Source organism: Cinclus cinclus, chromosome 2, assembly GCF_963662255.1.
Source record: "Cinclus cinclus chromosome 2, bCinCin1.1, whole genome shotgun sequence".
Lineage (NCBI taxonomy): Eukaryota > Metazoa > Chordata > Aves > Passeriformes > Cinclidae > Cinclus > Cinclus cinclus.
In genome coordinates, this window is record NC_085047.1 from 110,575,090 (window position 1) to 110,598,493 (window position 23,404).

At 37.8% G+C, this 23,404-nt stretch overlaps 3 protein-coding genes across 7 annotated transcripts in view; 2 read left to right on the forward strand and 1 right to left on the reverse strand.

The window, feature by feature from the left end:
• CASK (calcium/calmodulin dependent serine protein kinase) overlaps positions 1 to 23,404 on the reverse strand; it is a 183,846-nt gene that overhangs the window by 70,508 nt on the left and 89,934 nt on the right. For all 5 annotated transcript variants that reach the window (XM_062515189.1, XM_062515186.1, XM_062515191.1 and 2 more), the window contains exon 6: positions 9,173 to 9,275. In XM_062515189.1, the coding sequence (XP_062371173.1) occupies positions 9,173 to 9,275 (103 nt within the window). The remainder of the gene's footprint in view (positions 1 to 9,172; positions 9,276 to 23,404) is intronic.
• GPR34 (G protein-coupled receptor 34) lies at positions 12,821 to 13,966 on the forward strand. Its single transcript, XM_062515183.1, has one exon. It carries the CDS (start codon positions 12,821 to 12,823, stop codon positions 13,964 to 13,966), a length of 1,146 nt encoding a protein of 381 aa, XP_062371167.1.
• On the forward strand, positions 20,198 to 21,241 carry GPR82 (G protein-coupled receptor 82). Its single transcript, XM_062515185.1, has one exon. The coding sequence runs from the start codon at positions 20,198 to 20,200 to the stop codon at positions 21,239 to 21,241; it is 1,044 nt and encodes a 347-aa protein (XP_062371169.1).

A 23,404-nucleotide genomic window follows, 5' to 3' on the forward strand; every position in this document is an offset into this window, starting at 1 on the left:
CTACCAACACCCTGACTGATGGGGTGTCAGCTTGTATTCTGACTCTGTCAGTGTTTTGGGTTTGTTTTACTGTATGCCTGTATTTTTATTTTATTTTTTCCTAGTAAATAACTGTTATTCCTATTCCCGTGTCTTTGCCATAGAGCTCCTTAATTTCAAAATTATAATAATTTGGAGTGAGGGAGTTTACAATTTTCCATTTCAAGAGAGGCTCCTGCCTTAACAAACACCTGCCTTTCAAACCAAGACAGAATCCAAGGTGTTTGCAGGGCACATATTTAACTCAAGTATTGTCTTTGTAAAGATTTGCTTGATTAACCTGTCCTGCTCACCCTCTGCATGGGAGTCAGCTAACTCACAGCACTGGGAACAAACACCAGGGAGACTTTGGAATTAGCTTCCTCAGTGAAGTCCATCCTTTGTTTATCCCATCTAACGCAGGAATATGATCTCACCATGCTCTGTTAATTAGTCCTTCATGCATCTAAAGGATTAAAATATTGTCAGAAAGACGGCAGATTTTCAACCATCCTCTTAAGAAAAATCACCACCATTGTCAAACTTCTTCATGTGGCTTTCTGTTAAACCTTTTAATTCCCAGTTTATCAGGGAATTCCTGTGCTGAAGGAACACTGGGGATCTGTCTGTGACAAAGGGATGTTACCTCATCACTAGGCTAGGCTGGCCTTTTTAAAAGTCTCTGTAGTCCAGGCTGACCTGACAGCAAAGGGGCAGCTCCTTCCTAAGCTAAAAAAAGAATAAGCCACCAAGATGCTGCAAGTCCAGCTCACCCCTCGTATCACAGGGCGAGGAGGAAGGATATTTAGTCTGGACAGAGATGCACATGGGGAAAGAGGACTCATTCTTCTTGCAGGCTGGACATACTTTGTAGATGTATGGCATAATTTCAGCCTAAATGAAAAACCTCAAAATCAAATCTTCGAGATCACATATATGAGGAAAAGAATTATCTGCTTAGATGACTCTCTCTTTTAGATGCCTGGTGGCAGGGAAGACAAGAAAAATGGAAATCATATACACAACAAGCATGCATAAGTTGCTGTGATTTTTTTTTTTTTTCCTTTTTTATGTGCCTAGAAGTTTATATCTATAAGGTTTCATCACTTTTTTCCCCTTTGGATGCCATCATTGGTGACAGTAAAAGCATCACCATTTCTTGCAGCAACACCTGCCTGTTCAAAGAGCATTCTTCTTTGCCTTAGACTGCTCACGTGATGTTCGTGGTGTGCCATAGACTGCAAACCTTCAACTCAGGAGATCATCAGAGACCACACAGCAGCCTGGCTTACTCAAGTCTCATTTATCTCAGTGGGAACTTCCTGAGACCTGGGTGCACAGGAACCCATTTGCAATTTTGGAGCAGGTGTAACCTTTCTTACATGTTAAAAAACCCAAAAACTTTTGTGGCACTAAAGCCCACTTAAATCTTGTTAAACAATACAAATGGAAAATCGCATATTCTCTGAAAATTCTGCCTTCCTACCATACTTTAAAATTGCTGTTATAAAATCTAACAAGTGTGGAGAAGAGGGATTACTCCAAAGACAAACAGGAAAAATCAGCAGAAGACAAAATATCACACGGGGTAACAAGCTATTTAAAAGAGGCATTAAGGAACAGTTGTCTGGATAAAGTAGCTAATGAAACTACACACCTTATGTACCAAATGATATCTACTGAATATTTTCAAGAATTATGTGCCACCCTTCTCAGCTCAGGAACTTTCTGTGGTTTCAGTAAGAAATTGCAAAGGTGAACATGGTACAAAAATGACTATGTGAGAACAACGCTTAGAGGTTTGGGTTTTGACTCTGGGTTGTTTTGCAAGTCTGCTGGGCATTTCAGTACAGTGAAGGGTAACCTACAGAACATCTTGTGCCCTTGCAAACAATTACATTTTCTCCTGATGTAAATAGCATATTTTGCAGCAACACATGTTAAAAAAGCAGTCCAGCAGCATAATGGAGTGTAGGAATTTAGGTGTTGAGGAGCTGGTGCTGGGGATGCAGGGGTGGTCTCTGTGAAGAGAGGCTGGAGCTGCCCTATGCCAGACACAGACAGTTCTAATGGGATCACTGCAGGGCACAGCTCAGCCCAGCAGCCAGGACAGTGATGTCACAGGGAAAATGTGTGTAAGAAAGGGAAAGACACCACCCAGCAGGTGAGGAGTTTGGGAACTGCCATTTCCCATCCTCCCTGAACCAGCTGGGGTTGGGGGGGGGTGAGTCAGGTGTGAGGGAATGAAGCTGAACCTGGGAACGTGAGGAGAGGAGGTGGTTTAATTTTTGTCTTTGTTTCCCACTATCTAAATCTATTTGATACTTCAAAGTTCCTATTTTGCTTCATCTGGTGACTTCACATCAGAATGTGAGTCTGCACCTTCACCTGGTGCTCAAGTGCTCTAATAAACAGAAAAGTGATGGTTAAAAACCAGTCCCTCTCTGATCATCACACAGCTTCCTTCTGCTCCCCTGGAAGTTAGAGGGTGTTTCTTCCATCACAGAAGAACTCCATTTTTGTTGGCCTGGCCCAAACCCAGGACACAATAAAAATCCACTTTGAGGAACTTCCTGTTGTGGAGCAGAAGCAATAGAGTGGTTTAGTGAAATGAAACACTACACGGCTGTTTAAGTCCCCACCAGGCTGCTGCAATAAAGCAGTTGAAAAATGGATGCTACTTCACAGAAAACTGAAAAATCAGTGCTACTGAACCTTAATACCTTTTAAATTTAAAATGAGAACTCCATAAATAGAAAAGAAATCAAAAAGAAGACTAGGCTAGGTTAATGAAGTCCTGCCATTTACCACTGCTAGATTATAATTAGTGGAAACAGAGACAGATTTGGTTCTGTAACCTTGTTAGTGCTGATTACAAGATCCCAATACTTTAGATGAGACGGATGAGGTGGATACTTAAAACTGTGATTACCACAACCATATGTCTATGAAGAAGCAAACCCAGAAGAAGCAGAAACTTTACTGGCTGAGACTTAACTGTTCAGTCACACAGGATTAAAAATGCATATATATCTGTATGTATGCACTGGAATCTTAAAAATGCTAAAGTAATTTCTGCTCCAGCTATTATCCTTGTGACCACTCCTGTGGGTTCATCAAAGGAGCAAATGATGATTTTGAAGTTATTCTAAAAACTGACCTGAGCAAGGACTACTGAGCTGCACCTTTGAACAGCACTTAGCAAAATGAACAAAGTGCACACATGAATTTACACAGATGGGGAGTTTTCCTATGTTGCAACTACAAGAACTGTAAGGAATAGCAGTAACAGCATAAATACAGTCAACAGACAGCAAAGTTGTCTAAATTCATGGATATTCACTGCCCTTTAGATCAAATATCATTTCTGCTGAAAATTGCTTCGTAGAAAATCTGTCTTCTAAACAGGTCTAGTGTAAAATTTTAGAATTCTTCTCAACAGCTCAGTTTTAAAATATTTCAGAAGCTTTTGAACTTTCTTTGGTATTTTGGGAGAAAGTCTGCATCTTTTTGGAGGCAGTGTGAGAAAGAACAGTAAGCAAAGGCACTTTTCCCAGAAACAGGTAACTTCTGCTTTCCTTTTTATTCTTCCATATATAAGCACTCTCATGTATATATTCAAATGACTGTGCATGAAAAAACAACATTTTAATTGAATATACATTACATGCATGCACACAACAGAGGATTTTTAGCTGTATCCATATAGAAGAAATCATATGGAAGACTGGAATAAATTTTCTGTCCGTGTGCTTTTATGCTCTTCTTGTCTGTTCTAGAGTGGCATTAACTGAAAATCATCACTATACAAAGACTCAACAGGGGCATGTAGTCAATGTGATACCTGCTTCCCTCCATTTCACTGTAAATGCCTACATCAAAGTGTTTGCTGGCTTAGGAAGCACTCAGTGCCTGGACAGGTACATCCAGGTTACGTTGGTAAGGATACCTTATTTCTAGAGGTAAACTTTCTTACCAGCCAGTTTTTAAGGTATGTTGGCTGCCTGTAAATTTATAAAGTTGCTAATTTTGCTGATTTTTTGTGTGGATAAACAGAGAGCTTCAGTCCTCAGGTGCTGTCAATCTGACATCATTTACAAGCACTAAAGATAAATTTTGACTTACCTTTGATAATTTAGTTTCTATGACTCTTTCCATATTATTCCAGACAATAGGGCTATGCTTTCCACAAGAAGAAGAGTATATACAGAGACCCAATCAGATTTTGTCATCCCTAAGGCAGGGGATTGATGACCAAGATATCAGAAGGAGAGTCTTTCAACAGCAGTAGTATCTGAACGATGTATAAGGAAACAACTGGAACAAATAATTTTTAGGAAAAAAAATGTGAGGTACTAATAAACATCACCATCTGACCTCTCACAATAGTGTAATAAGAAATATGCTCACAAATTAAGGTGTTTCTAAAAGAGTGGGATGTCCAGAATAATGTGGAAGGAATCAAAGAATCACACACAACAGATCAGATAGGGCAGTACTTCACTACTCTTAATTCCTTTCCACATTACTCCAGACAATAGAGAAGTTTAAAGCAGATGTACAGAGAAGATGAGTAGATTAAAAAAAAGGAAAAAAAAAACAAAGGTGTGGGGAAGGGGTAATTCAGCTTCAGCACAGAAGATTGTCTGAAGTAAATGTGTTTAAAAGATGCATCAGCAGACTGAACAACTGGATATGAGTGTCCAGAAAACAAACAAAGCAAAGCTCACATGTTAATGAGACAAATTATAATTAATTCAATGGCCTTTTCTACCATAAAATTATGATAGAGGAAGTAAATCTAAATGATTTCTCAACACATTAGCCTCCTCTTAGCACTCTCAAATCAGCTCAGATGTGTGAGACAGTAAACCACAGCTGTATCTTTTAAATAAAACAAAGCCTCTTACAGACAAAGCTGTGAAGGGACTCACATTCTTTTAATTGTTAGGAAAAAAAGAAGAAACACTACCCTATAAGAGAAAGAAGAATACTAGCGCGGGACCTCAGCTTACAAAATTTTACTTCTCCTTGGAAAACAAATGAAGGCTTCAAAATACCAATCAGACACTGATGATGAAAAGGAAAAAAGAGTCTGTGCAGTATAAAACCGCTCCAACATTAAAATTTTTTAAAAAAGAGTTTTCTAACCTGGGGTTTATAAAACCACCAAGATCCAGTTTGGGGAAGCACTGAACAGGTTGCCCAGAGAGGGGGCAGATGCTCCATCCCTGGAAACATTCAAGATCAGGTTGCTCTGGGTAGCCTCATCTAGTGGAAGATGATCTGCTCATAACAGGGGGTCAGACTGGATGAACTTTAAAGGTCCTTTTTTAACCCAAACCATACTATAATCATTTTTACACTGATAAGAAAAAAAAAAAAAAGAAAAAAAAGAAATGAAAAAAAGAGAACTTAAAAAATTCTGCCCCCTCCCCTCCATTCCATAGCCTTATTTAGAAGGAAATTTATGGCAATGCCTTTCTCTGCTGTTTTTGTAGTAAGTCTAAAACACAGCTCACAAGGAACCAAGAGCACTTGTTGTGCTGTACTTCTACTAAGAACACATAAGATGTTTTCCAATAAGATGATAATTTACATTAGGATACTATGGGATTTTGAGGCAGCCTAGGGCATCTAACTAATAATACATGAAAATTAATACTGGACTGGATTAGCATTATGGCATCTGTGACATTTTGCTGCTGAAGGTAAAATGTGAAAGGCAGTAAATTATCCACAGATAAAGAACCTCATCCTACTTGGGTCTATACAGTTATCTTTTTTGGCACTAGTTGAAACCTGGAGAAATGAAGTAGATTAAGAGAAGGAAATACCAGTGAACCCAGTGTTTTTTGTTCCTTCAGGCTTTTATATCATACACTGGTTAAACCCCCAAAGATTTAACATCTAAGATATTTCACCTCAGATAAATCTGATATCACGTTTAAGAAAATATTGTGACAATTCATGTTATGCTCTGCAAGGAAAACTCTCCAAGGAAGGAGACAGAGATCATAATGTGAGATTAGAATTCACAGAATTCATAGATTAGTCTATTAAATCACTGACTTCCCAGAGGTTCCACTACTCCAGCTGCATAATAACAGTGCAACAGACTGTTTACTGTCCATGTTCTGTTTCATAAAGAAATTCACTTATAAATTACAATGATCTCTAACTCCTGTGTATAATGCCAGAGTCCCTTTAAAAAGTACCTATTTCAAGGCTTCAAGTGAAGCCCTTAGCACAATTTTCCACTTCTGCTCATAAGAACTGAAGCAAGAAGAGACCTTCAGAGATTGGTAGCTCATGAAATCTATTCCCTGTAGCTCAGATGACAACACATGATTCTTAGCCATTTACTACAGCTTATGGGCAAATGGAGTGGAACAAAGAATATTTTCTTATATTTTCCCCTCTGGCCTTATAAAGAAATGAGTTACGGCTACATCCTTTTTTGGTACTTTATTTTACTTATATAAGGTAAGTAATAATAATTAAACTTTCTTAAAAATAATCTCAGCTGAATTGTTGGCTGGTAAAATAGTCACTCCTAAAATCTCCTCCATACACATTTTCATCAATGACATCTAGTATGATGTCACAGCCTCTTGTCATGAGCTCCCTTACACTTCTTTCAAACAGCCATCCACCTGCTTGAAAGAAACCTGTAGTTACAATCCTTCTAAACTTCACAAGTCTGTCTTTGGACTTATAATAGAAGATTTTAATACCTGGGGTTTAATTTAACTTCACTACAAAAATCATTTCCCAGCAATGTATGCACACTCTGACAAGATGCCCTTGTCAAGTCAAAAAATGTTACAGTCCTAAACAAAGCAAAAGCTGTAAGCTTGAAGGCTGGCTTCAAAGACACTGAGGGAGAAAATTCCCTTTAGTTTGTTGTCCTGGGGCTACACAGAATCTGGGATTGCCAGGCTCAGGTGCGTCAAGGTGTACAAAAAATAGGAAAACCAGCACATACAACACATACACAGGGGATTTCAGGTCAGTAAAATTATCTTAATGCCATCACAGATTTTATTTAATAGAGAATTTCTTTTTTTTTTTCATGTACTAACCACCAAATGCAGGCATTGCCATGCTAAAAGGGAAATAATTTACTATGTCAAGAGGAATCAATGTTTTCCATTCTAGAAATTAGAAAAAGCAATGTGAAAGTGAACAGGTGGTTATGATACTGCTCAGACTTCTCTATTTGGAGAGTTTCTACTTATTTATGAGACAATTGACAAGAAAGAAGTGCCTGTAAATTATTGCTACTATTACGACAAAACTTATCCATAGGGCATATGAATAACACCCTTAAAAAAATGTGTAGATAAACACTGATTTATAAGAAATTTATAGTCCAGTTCATCCAGAATTGACAGCTTTCATATAACACATGTGGGTTAAACTGTGAAACTGAATAAATAAGATCTTGCCAGTTCTGTGTAGGGAACTGTCTAGTAATTTATCTTCAAGTAGGATTCTGGTAGGGAAAATAATTGCCAGATAACAGAGGAGTTTGTGCTTTAAAGACTGGAATGAAGATGAGAAGAAAGACAGGAGACTGTTAAGGAAGACTTTCTGTAGTATATAAATGAAGTGAAATTGCTCTGGGTATCCCTGAAAATGAGTGGAATTTGAAGCTGAAAGCAACAAGTGCCAATGAAAAGGCAGAAAATTGGAAATGCCAGTTGAGAAAAAAAAAAAAAAGTGTGTGAAGGCAGACCAACACGGCAGAAATTGAGGTGGGAGAAGCAAAAGATACTGATAAATATCACAGTGATGAGGTTTCAGATCTTCTGCAAGAACTGCAAACAGAATCCCCAGCACTGATCACTGCATGGAGGCTGAGCACTGGAACACTGAGTGGGATCACAGCACTGGGAACAGTAACACAAAAAGAAGGTAATGGCAAACTTAGGGAAAAATTCTGTAATTTTTTTTTTTTCCAAAGTTGAACTTGAATGTTTCTTGCTAGATAGTTGGTAGCCTGAAAGTACACTGCATCTGATTACCTCCAGAAGAGTGGCTGGAACAGAAGAAGTGGGTAAAGTTGCTCAGCAGCACATAAGGAAGAAAAATGAGAAGATTATAAACAAAAGTGTAGAAACTACCACTAAAAATGCAGTGACTGAGGCAGAGATATTTTGAGCAACACAAAAAAAGTAAAGAAAGGAATGACCTTTTTATTACAGCTTAACTGAATGGGTATTTTCCTGGAAAAGATGTCTCTCGTTAATAAGATACTTGGATATTTCCAGTGTATCAGTAATATCTGGAAGGGAATGGAAGCTGTTGGTATGTTTATATTTGACTTGCTTTTTATTTTAAAAAACATACAAAAGTCAAATTGACACAGAACGTTAAGTGTTTAAATTACAAAATCTGAGTTTTTGAAGAAGCATGGTACTGAAGGAAATTGCTAACTTTGAAGAAAAAAATATTAAAACTAACAAAATGTTTTGTTGTTGTCCCCTACTCTGGCAATGAAAGCATCAGAAAATTGATTGGGTCTTCATCTGTGCAGGCTGATTAAAGCATAACCCTATTGTCTGGAACAATATGGAAGGCAGCTAGAGGAAATAAAATCCACAGAAAACAAAACACAGTCAAAAAATATACATACGTATCAAGATATTGATGTCTTATGCAATAATTACAATGAAATTTTATAACACAGAAAGGAATCACATGTGAAAACTTGTAAGATTTTGCTATTTAACAGCACAGCATTCTGACAGGAATTCCCTATCAAAGGGGAGCACTGGCAATGCTGCACTAAGTCCTTACTCAAACGCTTCAATGACTGCATTTTTATTTTCTTCGCTTTACCAAGCATGGAAGAATTAAGCCAAAGCTTGTATTGAAGTGGAAAATTCTTTGGGTTTTTTCAGTTTTATTTTGATCAAACCAGCATGAGCTCCTGTTGAGTAACATTTACAAGGATTTAATACTCAAATGTGTGAATGCACAGTACATTCCACTATCAATTTATCTTGGCTGTGTGCATTCACCATGTTAACAAAGTCTTTAGTGAAAGATTTTTGAGCTCGTTTTGCAAGCCAGGCTGTGTCAGAAGAACAGAACTCTGCAGTACAACATGCACGAAACTAAATAACTTGGAAGGAAAATTTCTTACCTCCAGCAACTAGCCCAGACTCTCCTAATTGAATTGCTACCCCAAAGCCACCAAGCTTTACCGGGGCTGAATTCTCTTTTGAGGCAAGCAGTACACAGTGTGGCTGAAAAGACAAAAATCCAGACAAGTTATTACATTGTTTGAGAAATACAACCTGTGTTTTAGAACTTACTTTCATAAATCTGTGAGCAGAAGTTAGATTTTGTTTATTTAAAAACAATTTCTTGATTTCAGTTATCTTGTTCTCTGGCATGAACTCCTCTTTCTACATTGGCTTCCCTTCTATTGCCACAGTCATAGCAAAATCTTTTCAGAACTTATCAGAACCAGCAAGGAACACAAAGTGAAATCATGATAAAATGGAGATAAAAAAACTCATGTCTATAATTTCTTACCTGGTATTACCTTTCCTTTTTTGTCTTTCATCCTATTAACCCTTACACTGCTTCAATTTCCCAGCTGAAATATCCTGCCTAAGATATATTTTGTGGGGTCTTATCCTTCCCAGGTAACATAAACACTGTTTTATAAACATAAACAGAGAATATAAAACACTGTTTTGAGCCTTAACCACAGAATTCACTCGGCACTTCGCAAGAGTAGGAATGAAAAGGAACACCCCTGGGATATTCCAGTGAGGGATGTTCTTGAGGTGCCTAAACTGCATTCCAGCCATAGCCACCTATACTTTTGATTTTCCAAAAATAAGAGTGAGGTGTAATTTATGAAAATGAAATAATATTATACAATTCGGATGGGTACTGACTGCTGTAGGAAGAAGCAAAGTACAGACACAATTTGGTATTACATATACATACCAAACATTTGCATTTAATTTAGAACTTTCTGTGTTTACTCAAAGCCTCTTTTCAATACCATATTATTTAAAATTAAGAACCTCAAGTTGTATACTACTTCCCGAGAATACATTACTGCTTAACTTGCAAAAGTAAGAACTCAGAAGAGTGCACAGGAGCTACTGCAGTTCAATCTGACTACCTGTAAAGTTATCATCGCTAACCACCCACATATCTCTGTAAACATTTAAGTTATATGAGAAGAAAAGCCTTCAAAACAATGTTCTTGAGATCTTTCTTAAATTTAGGGCTTGTCCTATTAGGTCTCCTAGAATCCAGTCTTGAATATCCAATTTAAAAGTGTAGTTTTCAATTTCTTATGCCCCACTTGAAAGAGTACTATCAGGTGGTATTATTGCTGCATACTCTATTTCACTTCTGCCTTAGTGAAATGGTTAAGCTGCACACTTCAAGCACATTCACATCCTCATGCCCTCTCATTTTAAGTGAAAAAGAATAAAAATTCTAATCCCAGGCAAGGAAAAATGTAGATGGGAGAACGATACAAATGTTAACAAAACGTACCATTCCACTGTGGTGCTGATTTATCTTTACCCTACACTGGAAAAAGTGACGCTACTTCTATGAAGTATTTAAGAGATGACAGACTGTACCAACATCATTATCACCCAAAAAACCACTGGTACTGATCACCAGATACAAAGTCTCTGAGAAAAAAAAAATTGAATCACCAAATTCAGAGCAAAACTGAGAAAAATTTATTACAGAACCTCTCTCAGCAGAGCCCAAATGAACTGGATTGAAAAATGCCTTGAAAAAAACCAAAGCAAACCAGTTGCAACACCAGTTAAAACTTCCCCTTGTTGGCAATTGTGCGAGTCAGCTGGAGCTCACCACTTTCAGAGAAGTTGCTTCTGTAGCTTTCTAATAAGACCAGCTGCACGTTTCTCCTGCCTGTCTTCAGCAGTGGTTTTGAGAACAAGCAGAACTTCTTAACATATAAATGGTAAGTAGCTTCTTTTATACTTAAGCTGTAGTTCTCTTAACTGCAGAGGTGTTAGTGACCTCCAAATCATTTTCTAAGTATACCTGGGTTTAAGCATGTCTGCTTGCTTAGAGGGGACACAACTTACGACAGTCCAAAGTTCTGTTTCCAATCCATCTGCAGCGTAACCCAAGTTTCTCCCTCACTGATCTCAACTTGTCACTGCTTATAAAAGTCCCTATATCAAACATTTTTATAGAAAAGCAACTCGAACATGAAGTTATAGCAGTAGATGGGTTTCAAGATGTATTTGAAAGCATCACAGTTTGCAATCAACCTCTTGAAATTACTTGCCCTGACAATATTGTGTGGCAAGCATGAGAACAGCTGTTTGTGAAACTGCGAATTTACCCTACCACTTTAATGCAATTGTAGGGTCAAATAATATAGGATGTTAAATATTTTAGACTCTCCTCTCAAGAATTCAGATTCTGTAAGTACATTAGGTCTTCTTAAGAATTTTACCTGAAGTGTTGCCATTTTCACTGCTGTGGCTGCATCACAGAATTAAATGGAAATTTGCATTTTTTAAGGCCCAGCACGCAAATTGCATGGCCTAGACACCGGCCAAGCATAAAAGTTATTTTAAGATTACATATACAGCAGTCGTTTTTTTTTGTTTGTTTTTTCCTGCAATAGTTGCCAGACAACCAAGTTCAGAGCGCCAAAACCACTTCCGAAAATTTTGTGAGATTATGGGGAAAAAACCCCTCTCTCCTCTGTAAAACAAAAATATTCTAAATAAACTTTTCTACAGCATTTCTTTTTGCTATGACAAGCAAGTTGAAGACTGAAATTTTACCATTACTTTTCAGTGATAACCATCTCTCTAAATGCCTTCATGTGACTGCTCTCCAAACCAAACCACACACTTCTCTGGTTTTCTTTCCTTGGTCAAGGCTTACTTTTATCTTTCACACTCTATCTTCCTGGTCAGCAATAAGCTTAGTGAAATGAAAAACTACCCAATGAAAGCAAAGAAAATATTAAAAACAAGGAAAGTTTGAAAACAACCTGTTACTGCATTTATGTGATTTCCAGCTAACAGTAGTTTATTTGTGTAATACTGATTTGTGAATAGTCAAGAAAAGGAAAAAAACACTTGAATTTATGTGAAAGTACAGATTATTAAAGACAAGCTACTGCAAGAATTCTGTCTCAGAGGATTACTTACAATACAGTACATAGCCAAATAAATATTAATTGATGAATGCTTTTTTACTGAAAACTAGTGAGTTGCCTGTGAGGGATACAAATTATTAAAAATTAACACAGGTAAGTTTAGACTTGTTTTAACACAAGTCAATTTACTTTGTATCAACACTGAGAATACTTAGTTACACTTACCTGTCCTTGCACCTTAGCTAAAATTTTTTATGTGCTGGGAATGCAGGTATTAAGAAGTGAACTTAAAACAATTATTTGTTCTTATAGAGAAAAAAATTTCTTAAGTTTGCAGGAAAATGTAACAGTTGAACTTTTAAAACAACACAAGGCAGTAATAATGCTGTAATTACAGAAATAGTTACCTTTGTGAGTAGTCTACACTATCTGTTCTTTCTTGCCTGCAGATCACCTAGGCTTGTGTAATTTTATGATATCTGGCTGAAACTCGTTCTATTCAGCTACACCAATACTTTGGTGCATTTATTCCTTTCAGCTACTGCCTTTTATGTTTATGTCACATTAGACTGTAGGCAATAAAGCAAACGGACACACGAAAGGAGAATTAATTCTTAAAATCTTTCTTTGTTTCTCTGCAGAACAGCTAAAACCCCTTTACAAATGATGGCTGCAACTTCAGCTGATTTACCAACCACTGTTCCACATAAGGAAGAACTCTGGAATAACCAGACTAACCTGACCATAAATGCCTCAGAAAGTCACAGTGATACCAGCTGTTCTTTGGATGACAACAACTCACTGTCAGTTGCTTTGATCTTTTTTTACTCCATTATTTTTGTTGTTGGATTGGTCGGAAATATTATAGCCCTGTTTGCTTTCCTGCGCATTCACCAGAAAAGGAATTCTATCCAAGTTTACTTGCTAAACATAGCAGTTGCAGACCTTCTGCTGATCTTCTGTCTTCCCTTCCGGATACTCTATCATGCCACCAACCGCTGGATGTTCGGGCGGATTTTGTGCAAGGTTGTGGGAACTCTGTTTTACATGAACATGTACATTAGCATAGTACTGCTGGGACTCATTAGTCTGGATCGTTATATAAAAATAAATAAGTCTGTGAAGCGTCCAAAGATGTTAACCACCGCCCAGAGCGTGCAGATTTGTTGCACGGTGTGGGCGATTGCAGTGACAGGATTTATAGTGGTAGTTGCACCATCTTTCTTTAAGACTGAGGACAGCAACTCTACCAAGTGCTTTCATTACCGAAGCAAACAGAATGCAGAGAAGACTGAAGCAATTTTAAATTATATCATTGTATTGATTTTTTGGATAGTTTTTTTCCTTTTGGTACTTTCGTATGTAAAAATTGCCAAGAACCTTCTGAAAATTTCGAGGAGAAGGGCAAACTTTCCCAATGCAGGAAAATACACCAAGACAGCAAGAAATTCCTTCATTGTTCTCGTAATTTTCACCATCTGTTTTGTGCCTTATCACATGTTCCGGTTTGTCTACATCACATCACAGTTACGAACCCCATCCTGTTACTGGATGGAGATCATTCACACGTGCAATGAGGTGATGCTGGTGTTTTCATCATTTAACAGCTGCCTAGACCCAGTTATGTATTTCCTAATGTCCACAAGTGTCCGTAAGACTGTATTCCAACTGATATGCAGAAAACTTCATGGAGAGTCAAGCCTAAACCTGGAGAGCACTTCAGATGTAAAACTTGGCCAATATACCCAAGAGCGATTATCTACCACCACTCCTCACTCCAGCTACTCCAGGAAGAAGTCTATGATTTGAACCTTTAAATCAATCCCTGTCACTCCAGGTCACCAATTTCAGATCACAAAATCCTCTACTCCACAGCTACTAATTCTGCCTCTTTCCTCCAGCTAAGGAAAACGAGAAGTCTTACTTCTGTTTGTGAAAATGAGAAGTTACTTTTCAGAAGAATTTTTTCGCTCTTGTTTATCCACAAAAACAAATTAGAAGTTCTCAGACATTTTGTGTTGGACTAAACTAGAACACTAACTCTTTAGGGAGATTCCCATGTAGGGGCTTGAACCTGTAAAAGTAAACTTGTATATACACATTAATATTAGTAGCTTGTGTATGTAAATAGAAGAATTCTGCAGAAAGTAAATTCTGTCCTATTTAAAAGGCCTAGATAACATTACACATTTTATGTATTTTATGGTTTTCTCTGTTTTAATAAGTTTCCAAGAGATCAGTATTTTAACTACATTTATAAATGCATTTTTAAAGAAAATATTTGAGAATTTAGCAACATGTTTCTTAAAATGAGGTGAAGACTACAACAGCAATCAATTCAGTTTTAAGTACAGAAGACGCTCTTAGTTTTATCAAGCAGCAAAATTAATATTCAATCCTACTAAACCTTTGTATTTCCAACATTTTTTAATGAATGTCAAGATCAAACACTTGGAAAAGCAGGCAACGCTTTCAGAAAATTCAAAATGAAGGAGAGATGACATGGGTATTTCCTAAGATTTCCTTCCATATGACAAATTTAATGACTGCACAAATTAGTTCAGCAAGGAACATAAACTCGCAGAACAAAGCAAAAAATCAGCCAGGCTCAGCCACTGGTCTACTCCTAGATTTCCAAAGCTACACATTCCAGATGCATTCTTCCTCCCTGGCAGGAGACTTTTCTTTCCATGTGATAAAAATAATCTTGATGATTGCTGATGCCATGTGAACAGCAATGTAATAGCAATGTTTCATAGCTACAGCTATATTCTCAGATTAAAACTGAACAGATTCATGTATTTTAGGCACAAACAAATTTCAAACTGTAACATTTCTCAAAAACATTTCTCAAGAAAAGACCGCTGAAGGTAGGGGACATCTGGCACAAAGATGACTAAAGCAAGACAACCATGAATAACTTAAATGTCTGGCATAACAGACCAGAAAGATGAAACAAATAGAGGCCAGACATCAAGCTCTGTAAAACAAGGATCTACTGTCTTGACAAATACAAACAATATTGCTCAAGTAAGCAGGTGTAAAGAAGTTGGTTTTAATATGACTACCAGTAACTTCTCTAATGGATCATGTGACTTTTAATGCCAAATCTGTGCCAAAATGTATGGATTTCTATTAATTTCATACAAAATTCTGATTTTACAGAAGACACAATACTCTGATTGAACAAGTAAACATAAGGCTTCACCTCTGCTAGATATAAGCTTGGTTTAATTTTGATGCGATTTCACATCATTCAGATTTGATGGAACTGGATATAAACACATTAAACAAATTACAATGACTAGTCAGACTATTTTGCTTTAGTTTTCTTTTTTTAAATAAAAAAAATTAGGGGATTTCTTGATCTTCAAAAGGAAGATTCACACAAACATGTAATTTCATAAAGATATGATGGTAACTGCCTTTTTTCTTACACATTTCAGCATACAATGGAGGTGTTTGTACAATTATTTCTGACTTATTCTCACAGTAATTGCATTTCATGATCTTTTATCTAGCATTTTATCATCCTATTCTAGTAACGCTACTCTTGGTTTTATATTTATACAGTGCAATTTTATTACGCAATACTGTAGTTTGACATGGTTACATCAGTTCTGGTACATCTACTAGATTTTATAAGCCATAATTTCACAAGATATATATGTTATATCATAATTCTTTCTTTTCTATGCTTGTTCTGTGAGCAGTTGGTTGATGATACTGAACAGCAGCTTGGGGTGAGGGTGTGGGCTGGGGAACTCAGGAGAGGACAGACATGAACAACAGCAGCTTGAACAAAATGTGAATTCTAAAATTCCTTTGAACGAAGTTGAGATCAGAATTTTCATTTGCAAGGTTTGTAATTCACAGACATACCAGTACTGCCAAAATAGACTCACAGATCTCTTCACGAGATCAAGGAATAGTACAGAGATTCAATACTGAGAATCCAAACTGCATTAAATTAACCAACTTGCCAGCTCAGAAATGAAAATCTGAAAGGGAACAACAGGTCTGTATGAAAAGCTCTAAGAGCAGGCATGGCACAGAAGAGGGGAACAGGAATGACCATATGATGTCGACAAAATGCAACATTAAGGGAGCAGCAGTCAGAACAAAGAAACAACCACAGAAAGCAGTCAGAAAATACTTTTTTTTTTTTTTCAGCTGTATAAATCAGTGCCTCGAGATGTTAAAGGCCAGGTGTATCAACTGGCTCAGAAAAGGATCTGAAACTAGGCAGCACTGTCATGTAGGAAGCAATTACTACTGACCAAAAAACAAAGGCAAATATCTTTATTTTTTAAAACAATGTTTAATCCTTACATATTTTTTTCTGCAAACAGTTTTCCCAAATTCGATGGTAAAACGCCAGGCCTTAAAGAATAATATTATTAAAGAAGAAGCAGTCCTGAAACATCATGGGAGATCTGCTCAAAGTCACACTGTGACATGCCAAATGACCACAGAATCAGTCACTCAAACAGTGTGTCTTAGTTCTTCTCTTTCCGGTGCTTCCTGATTACCCGAGTCTTCAGATGAATTTTAACATGAAATCAATTCTATTTATTTTGCTTTCTGTATTTAAAGGCTAACTCAACACACATCCCCATCTAACTGCATGAACCTCATTTTCCTCTTTTCTCAAATCTATTAACACATGAATTTCAACCAATGGTGTACCAAAACGTACCAGACTTGTGGTGGTTTTGGTTAGGACAGACTTCTTGACCATTTGGGCTGTGGTTTGGGCTTGTGATGAGAACAGTGTTGACAGCCCAGGGATGCTTCAGCCACTGCTAAGCAGCACTTGCACAACAAGCAGTGTCAGTGTCTCACAGAACACCCCACCAGTGAGAGGCTGGGGGTGCACAAGGACACGGGAGGGGACACAGCAGGGACAGCTGACCCCAGGGAAATCCCAGAGCACATGGTGCCATGCTCAGCAGTAAAAGCCAAGAAGGAAGCCTGGCTGTGCTGCCATTGCTCAGGAACTCACTGGGCACTGATCAGATCAGGTTGCTTTCTGTCACTAGGTTTTTTTTTTTTTTTTTTTTTTTTTTTTTTTTTTTTTGTTTCAGCCAGTTTCTTTTTCTTCAAGATTATTAAACTATCACAAACCATGAATTTTCACTTTTACCCTATCAATTCTCCCTCCCAGTCCATGGGAGAGGAAGTAAGTGAATGTGTGGGATTTAGGTGCTTTCTGGGATAAAACCACAACCACCTACTCTGGCACTCAGATACTGGCAGATTTGGTCAGTGTGTCAGACAAAGCAGGAGGGAGCACCAGAAGAGAAGGTCAGATCTGCAGCACAGCAGCCACAAGAGGGGGAGGAGGCAAAAATGAAAATCAAAGAAGTTTTCTCACTTTTAGCCTTCTTTTCTCCTCTCCATCCCTCTGAGGGGGCTACAACAATCTATTATACAATAATTCAGAAAAAATTGTAGCAGTCATCTCTTCTTATAGCATGAGTTATTATCATTAAATTATAAATACTATAGGTAACAGTCAATAACCAAACAAATAATAATAGTAATTTAAAAAAACCCTTCTAACTGGAATTGTTCACACCACTCAGCAACTTTTCAGGATATACATTCTTGTATCTAAACCTCAGTGGAACATCACAGTAAAAAAGACTTCTAACACTACTTAAGGAACTATTAAACACGTAATAAATAGAAGACTCTGTTAGAATGATTTTTAATACAACTATACATTCATAAGTCAAAAACAAGGTATAATTAAATCTAACAAGAACAAGAATTAAGTACATGCACACTAATTACAGCTTTGCAACCCAATTACTAATACTCCACAGCAAATAAATGTGAGTTCAGCTACGAGTTCAGAATAAGAATCCAGCTTATGTGTCCGTTATTTTAGTAAAAAAAAAAAAAAAAAAAGAAATTAGTAATAATGAGATTAAACATGGTAACAGATCATGAGGTGAAACCTTACAGTCCAAGTTTAAACATAAAGCCAAACTAGCAAAACAAGAACTTTACCGAACTTCTGTTCTCTTAAAAGGAACCTATTTGGTGTTGAAAAGCCCTATACAACCACAGGTCATTCAGCAGAAAACTCTAGAAGTCTCAACTTCTGCAGAGTTACACAGAGTTTGATCTGTGATCATATCGATGCTGTGAAGGAAGGAAACCCTGTGTACACCTCTGATTTGTGTAAAACTCTGCATCTATTGGATAGAGAGTCCATTTTCCCTGCCAGAACCCTTGGATGCATCAGCTGCGAATTGCTTCCACACAATCCATCACCTGACCAGAGAGATGAGATGTGCCCATTTGGTCACTCACGGGGGACAGACATGGACACAGCACTACTGCACATGGGCTTTGGGAATAGACATCTTGGTGACAGCTCATGGAGCTGAAAAGCTGTTAAATATGACAGAAAGGACAAGTTTTAGTGCATAAAATAGGAGCATGAAGAATGTGGGCAGTCCTAAAGAGAACCCCTCCACCCCGAAAAGAGGAAAGCACCATATAAAGGATTGAAAGGTGTTTCTGGGCTGTACCTGGAGGACTGTTACAGCTGCTCCTCCATGCTATCTCCATCTCTTTTGTTTTTCCTAATGGAGCTGGTTCTGACTTAATTTCAAAGCCCTTTTTGTACAGACATAATCTTTTCTGAACTTTAAATGCCTTCGTACCTCCTGACATTGTAAAAGGAAAGTATACACTCTGAAAACCTAGTTACGTCAGAGAGAAATTTTTAACTGCACTTCCCAGGTTCCAGTGCCATCATTTTCACTGCAGCAGGGGAGATAAAACGGACACCAGACAGAAATATTTCCTCTCAGCAAAAGGAAGGTGCCTGCAGCTTGTATAGGTAAGCTTAAAATTACCACTTCTTTGTTTTACCTGATGAAATTTGGTTAATGACAAAAAAATTTGTTAGGCTTCTAAAATGAGTAAATTCAACAACTGCTTTGCGAATTTAACTCATTATAATAAAAGAATTCAACACAATTTGGTTCAACAATACACATGGAACTTAGTGTACACTAAAATGCAAGAGCCATGAAAGTAAGTTTAATTTGCAAGTTTGTTTAATACTGCCTACAGCAGGTTTTACACTTGTTGTCTGGGCTTTTTATCATTGTGACACTGAATCCTCTTTAGCATCTGAGTTAATTTGCTTACAGCCATTTAAAAAATATTATTATCAATTGCTAAGTTTGAAATTTGTTATTTTTGTCCATGTGATTTGATATGGGAAAAAGCTAACTAGAATACACTCCATTAAATATATATGTATGTACACAACAGTGAAAACTCTCCACTACAGGGTTGTAAGCTGAAATGTCAGTTTTTACACACAGTCATTGCACAGAGCTTTCATTTCTTATTTTCAGTTTGGAAATTGAGAAAAGACTGAAAAACGAACTGGGAAAAGTTTAGTATACTGCAGTTTTCAACCACCATTATATATTCTAAAATACACAGACTGAATTGCTAAATGTACATCTAACATTAGAGCTGTGATAAAGTAACACCTCACACAGACATGAGGACAGAATAAATATTTATAGGAAGATTCTTGCAGCATATAGACTAATTTGTAGTTGAATGGAGGTACAGACACTCTTCTGCATTTCTGGAAATAAAGTAACTCTTTGCACTTAATTTGCTTATTTAATTTTAAATGGTCTTCAAGTGGTTTCTAGATTAGGTTACAGACGTTCCAGAAGACTGAGAAATAAACCAAGATCACAGAAGTTATTGCCAGACCCTAGCTTGAACTTTAAGCTTCCTAATTTATTTTATTAGATTCAATGTGCATAAAAGCTTTGGGGCTTAATTTTTCCTCCTGAAATTTCAGTGGAAGAGAGTGCCAAAACTCTAACCTCATGCAAACTTAAGGTAACAGCATCAAAGTAACACTGAAAAGTCAGGGAGACAAAAAAACAGCTGAGATAAGAACAAAGAAGAAATGTTAGATGTACATAACAGAAACCTTAATTTTTCAATTGTGTTTCAGCTCTGACCACTGAAGAAATACTGCCATAAATGAACAATTCATCCTGTCTCCAGCCATCGCCAGCTACCACTGTAGCCCTCCCCATCATCTACTCCTGCCTACTTCCCGCTGGAATCTTTGGGAACATTCTGGCTGCCTGGGTATTTTCACGGAAAGCACCCACCCGAAGGACGCAGTACATTTACCTGGCCAACCTGGTGATGGCAAATCTGCTGGTTTGCAGCACCATGCCCTTCCTGGCTGCCTACTTCGTGGACGGGCACCGCTGGCCCTACGGCTCGGTGGCGTGCAGGATCGCCCATCACCTGGGGACGCTGGTGATGCAGGTCAGCATGTACGTGACCATCACCATCCTGTGCTCCATCGCCCTCAGCCAGTACGCCACGCTGACCGAGATCGCTGGCACGCAGCACCGCCCGGCTCTCCCGGCAAACTTCCACGGGCGCCTGCTGTACAAGTTCCGGCGGCCGAAGTTCGCTAAATATTTGTGTGTGGTTATCTGGCTGATTGTGCTGTGCATAACGGTCACAGCCATCATGTACAACGTCCAGGAGAGGGTTTCGGGAGACTTCCCCACATGCTACAACATCAAGGTAGAAGCTGGTGAACGTCCTGCAATGATTGCAGGTTCCCTTGCCACTGCGTGCTTTTTTCTGTCTTTTATGACCGTTTTGTGGTCGTACTATTCTCTTACCAGACATCTGAGCAGAATACAAAAGAACACCTCTATTGGAGGAAAACATCTGATTTACAGAAGAGTGAGAAGAAACATTCTTGTCATCCAGATGATATTAACTGTCTGCTTTCTTCCATACCATATTTTTAAGCCGATTTTCTATGTACTCCTTACAGATAATGACTGCCCAAGGTTAAACTATCTAGTGGAAATAAAAAATTTCCTTACTTGTCTTGCTGCTGCTAAAAGCAGTTTAGATCCCGTTACAACCCTTCTGTTAGATAAAACATTTAAGGAAAGTCTTTATGGCGTGTTTACAAAATCCGCACCAGAACATCAAAAACGTAGCAATGATATTTTCACTGAAATGGGAAGGAAAATAGAAAGATTTTCATAGACTATAAATAATAATAAACTAATTTTAACTACCTTCAGGCAAGTTTTGATATAAAATGGTAAATATTTAAATAAAATGGTAACAGATTGTATTTTCTTTTCAAATAATCTTGCTTGCTACACCAACATTAGCCATAATAAATCCAATGTGTATATCCAAATGAATCCAAGGAGTTTGTACAGCGAACAGTGTAATATCCATTTGTCTGCATAACACAAAAGACATTTTGCATTTGACCTATGGACAGTTCCTCTTATCTAAAAAGTCAAGGAAGAAGGCAAACCTAGGCTGAAACTGAGGACCCAGTTCTCTCCTGTTATCACTAGAGAGTTTTGGACACAGGTTTTCTTTACAAGAAGGTTGAACAAAGCACAGACATTTTCCTTGGGATGGCTGAACCACAACTGTGCTGCACATCCAATGGCCGAGTAACTACACCAAGACACAATTGAGCAAAGTCTTCCAGATGGCAAAGTGCTGCTGACATGTTTTAGATCATCAGCTGCAAGTCTGGGTGAGCAGAGCTGTCGGTTAGCAAAGTGCTCTTCTAATTTGCACAGACAAACTCAACCCCCACCTCTTCTGTCCTTCCTGAAGTACATTTTACAGGGAATGTAGCTGCAGTTATCTCAGCACAGTGACTGCCTGGGGTTGTTTCTCTTAAAACAGCTTCTGCAGGCAGCACAGGCTGAAGTCGTTCCTCCTGCACTTTTCTAGTCACAACCCCTTCCTCAGTGCTTAGCAGAAAGGCAAGAAAATGAATGAAACTTTGGGAACTACTAATCAGCTATAACTTGGTGACAGACTCTTAGCAAGATCCCACTCCAACATTTCTACACAGCACCAAAAAATGACATATACCTGACATTTTTCCTATGTAACCTGCCCAAAATGATGTACTTTAAAGTTCTTAACCGCATCAAAGTTTTTATTGTTTCAAATACTGGGAAAGCTTTTGTGCAGTACAGGCAATTTGAGAAACTACAGCTTGAGTCCTGCATTGGTCTAGCATTTGACAGAAGAGCCCATGGAGGAAAAATCCCCCAAAACTTAAAGGCATGAGGGATGAGGGAGAGTTAGAAAAACACTGAAGCAAAACACAGCTCATGTGGCAAACTTCTTGCATTGCTTAGACATGCTGGTACCAAAATCAGAAGTTAGCAGGTGACATGTGAATTGTTTAATCAAAACAATGGAGCAATTAATTTCTACTGCAGTGAACATAAAATCATAAGGCAAACAGGCACAGCATCTGGCTTGCAAAGCAGTTTAGAGACCACAAGTATTTGTCAAATTTTTGGTTAAGCCATTCAAATGTGTTGCATGGGAAGCCAGCTCATCGATCAGAAGACATGAGTGTTTTTGACAGTGTGAGCAAAGATATAAAAGATGAAAGACATAAAAACAGTGACTAGAAAGTTTGGAAACGTTCAACTCCAGGCAGGCCAAGCAGAATAAATACACTTCTCAGCAAAACAGCCTCTGAACATACGAACAGGTCAATAGGAAAAGGGCTGAACAAAACAAACATGGGGACCTTGACATAGGAAGCAAAGGCACAGGAGTGAAAATAAACAGGGGGAAAAGAGCATTGCCTGAAGAAACACTGAGAAAAAATACTGAAAGATTTGGTTTTGGAGTCTCTTGATTTGTACATTGCATGAGGAAGTGTTCCTTAGAAAAAAAATGTGGCCAGGTACAACACTTCAATTGTGCCTCTAATAGCAGTTTTGCATCCTTAATCACTTTTTAACTATTTAATATGTAACAATACCCTCACCAAGAAGTTGCTACTGGATCTCAAGAATCTAGTAAGTTCTAGAAAATACAGAAAAAACACCAATTATTACTGAATGGCCCCAGAAAGCATAAAAGAAGTTTCAAAGTGAAAAGAGTGGAAGGAAAGTAACATGTAACAGATTTCTTGTTTTGGGTATTCAAAGATGGAAAAAGGGAAGACAGTCTTAAAGAACAGTTTCTATTCTGGTTATTTTTTAAATAGTCAAATATGCACTTACATAAACACATACAAACACATATATACTACTTTTGCTCATTTTTTAGACATGCCTAAAAGCAGAAGTGTAAGAGTGTTAACTTTACCAGCAAAACCCAAAATGCTGAGCTACAGGCAGCTCAGGCAATGAAAGACAGAAGTGGTAA

Coding starts and splice junctions, on each gene's coding strand:
- GPR34 (XM_062515183.1), top strand. CDS start 12,821: ATGATGGCTGCAACTTCAGCTGATTTACCAACCACTGTTCCACATAAG.
- GPR82 (XM_062515185.1), top strand. CDS start 20,198: ATGAACAATTCATCCTGTCTCCAGCCATCGCCAGCTACCACTGTAGCC.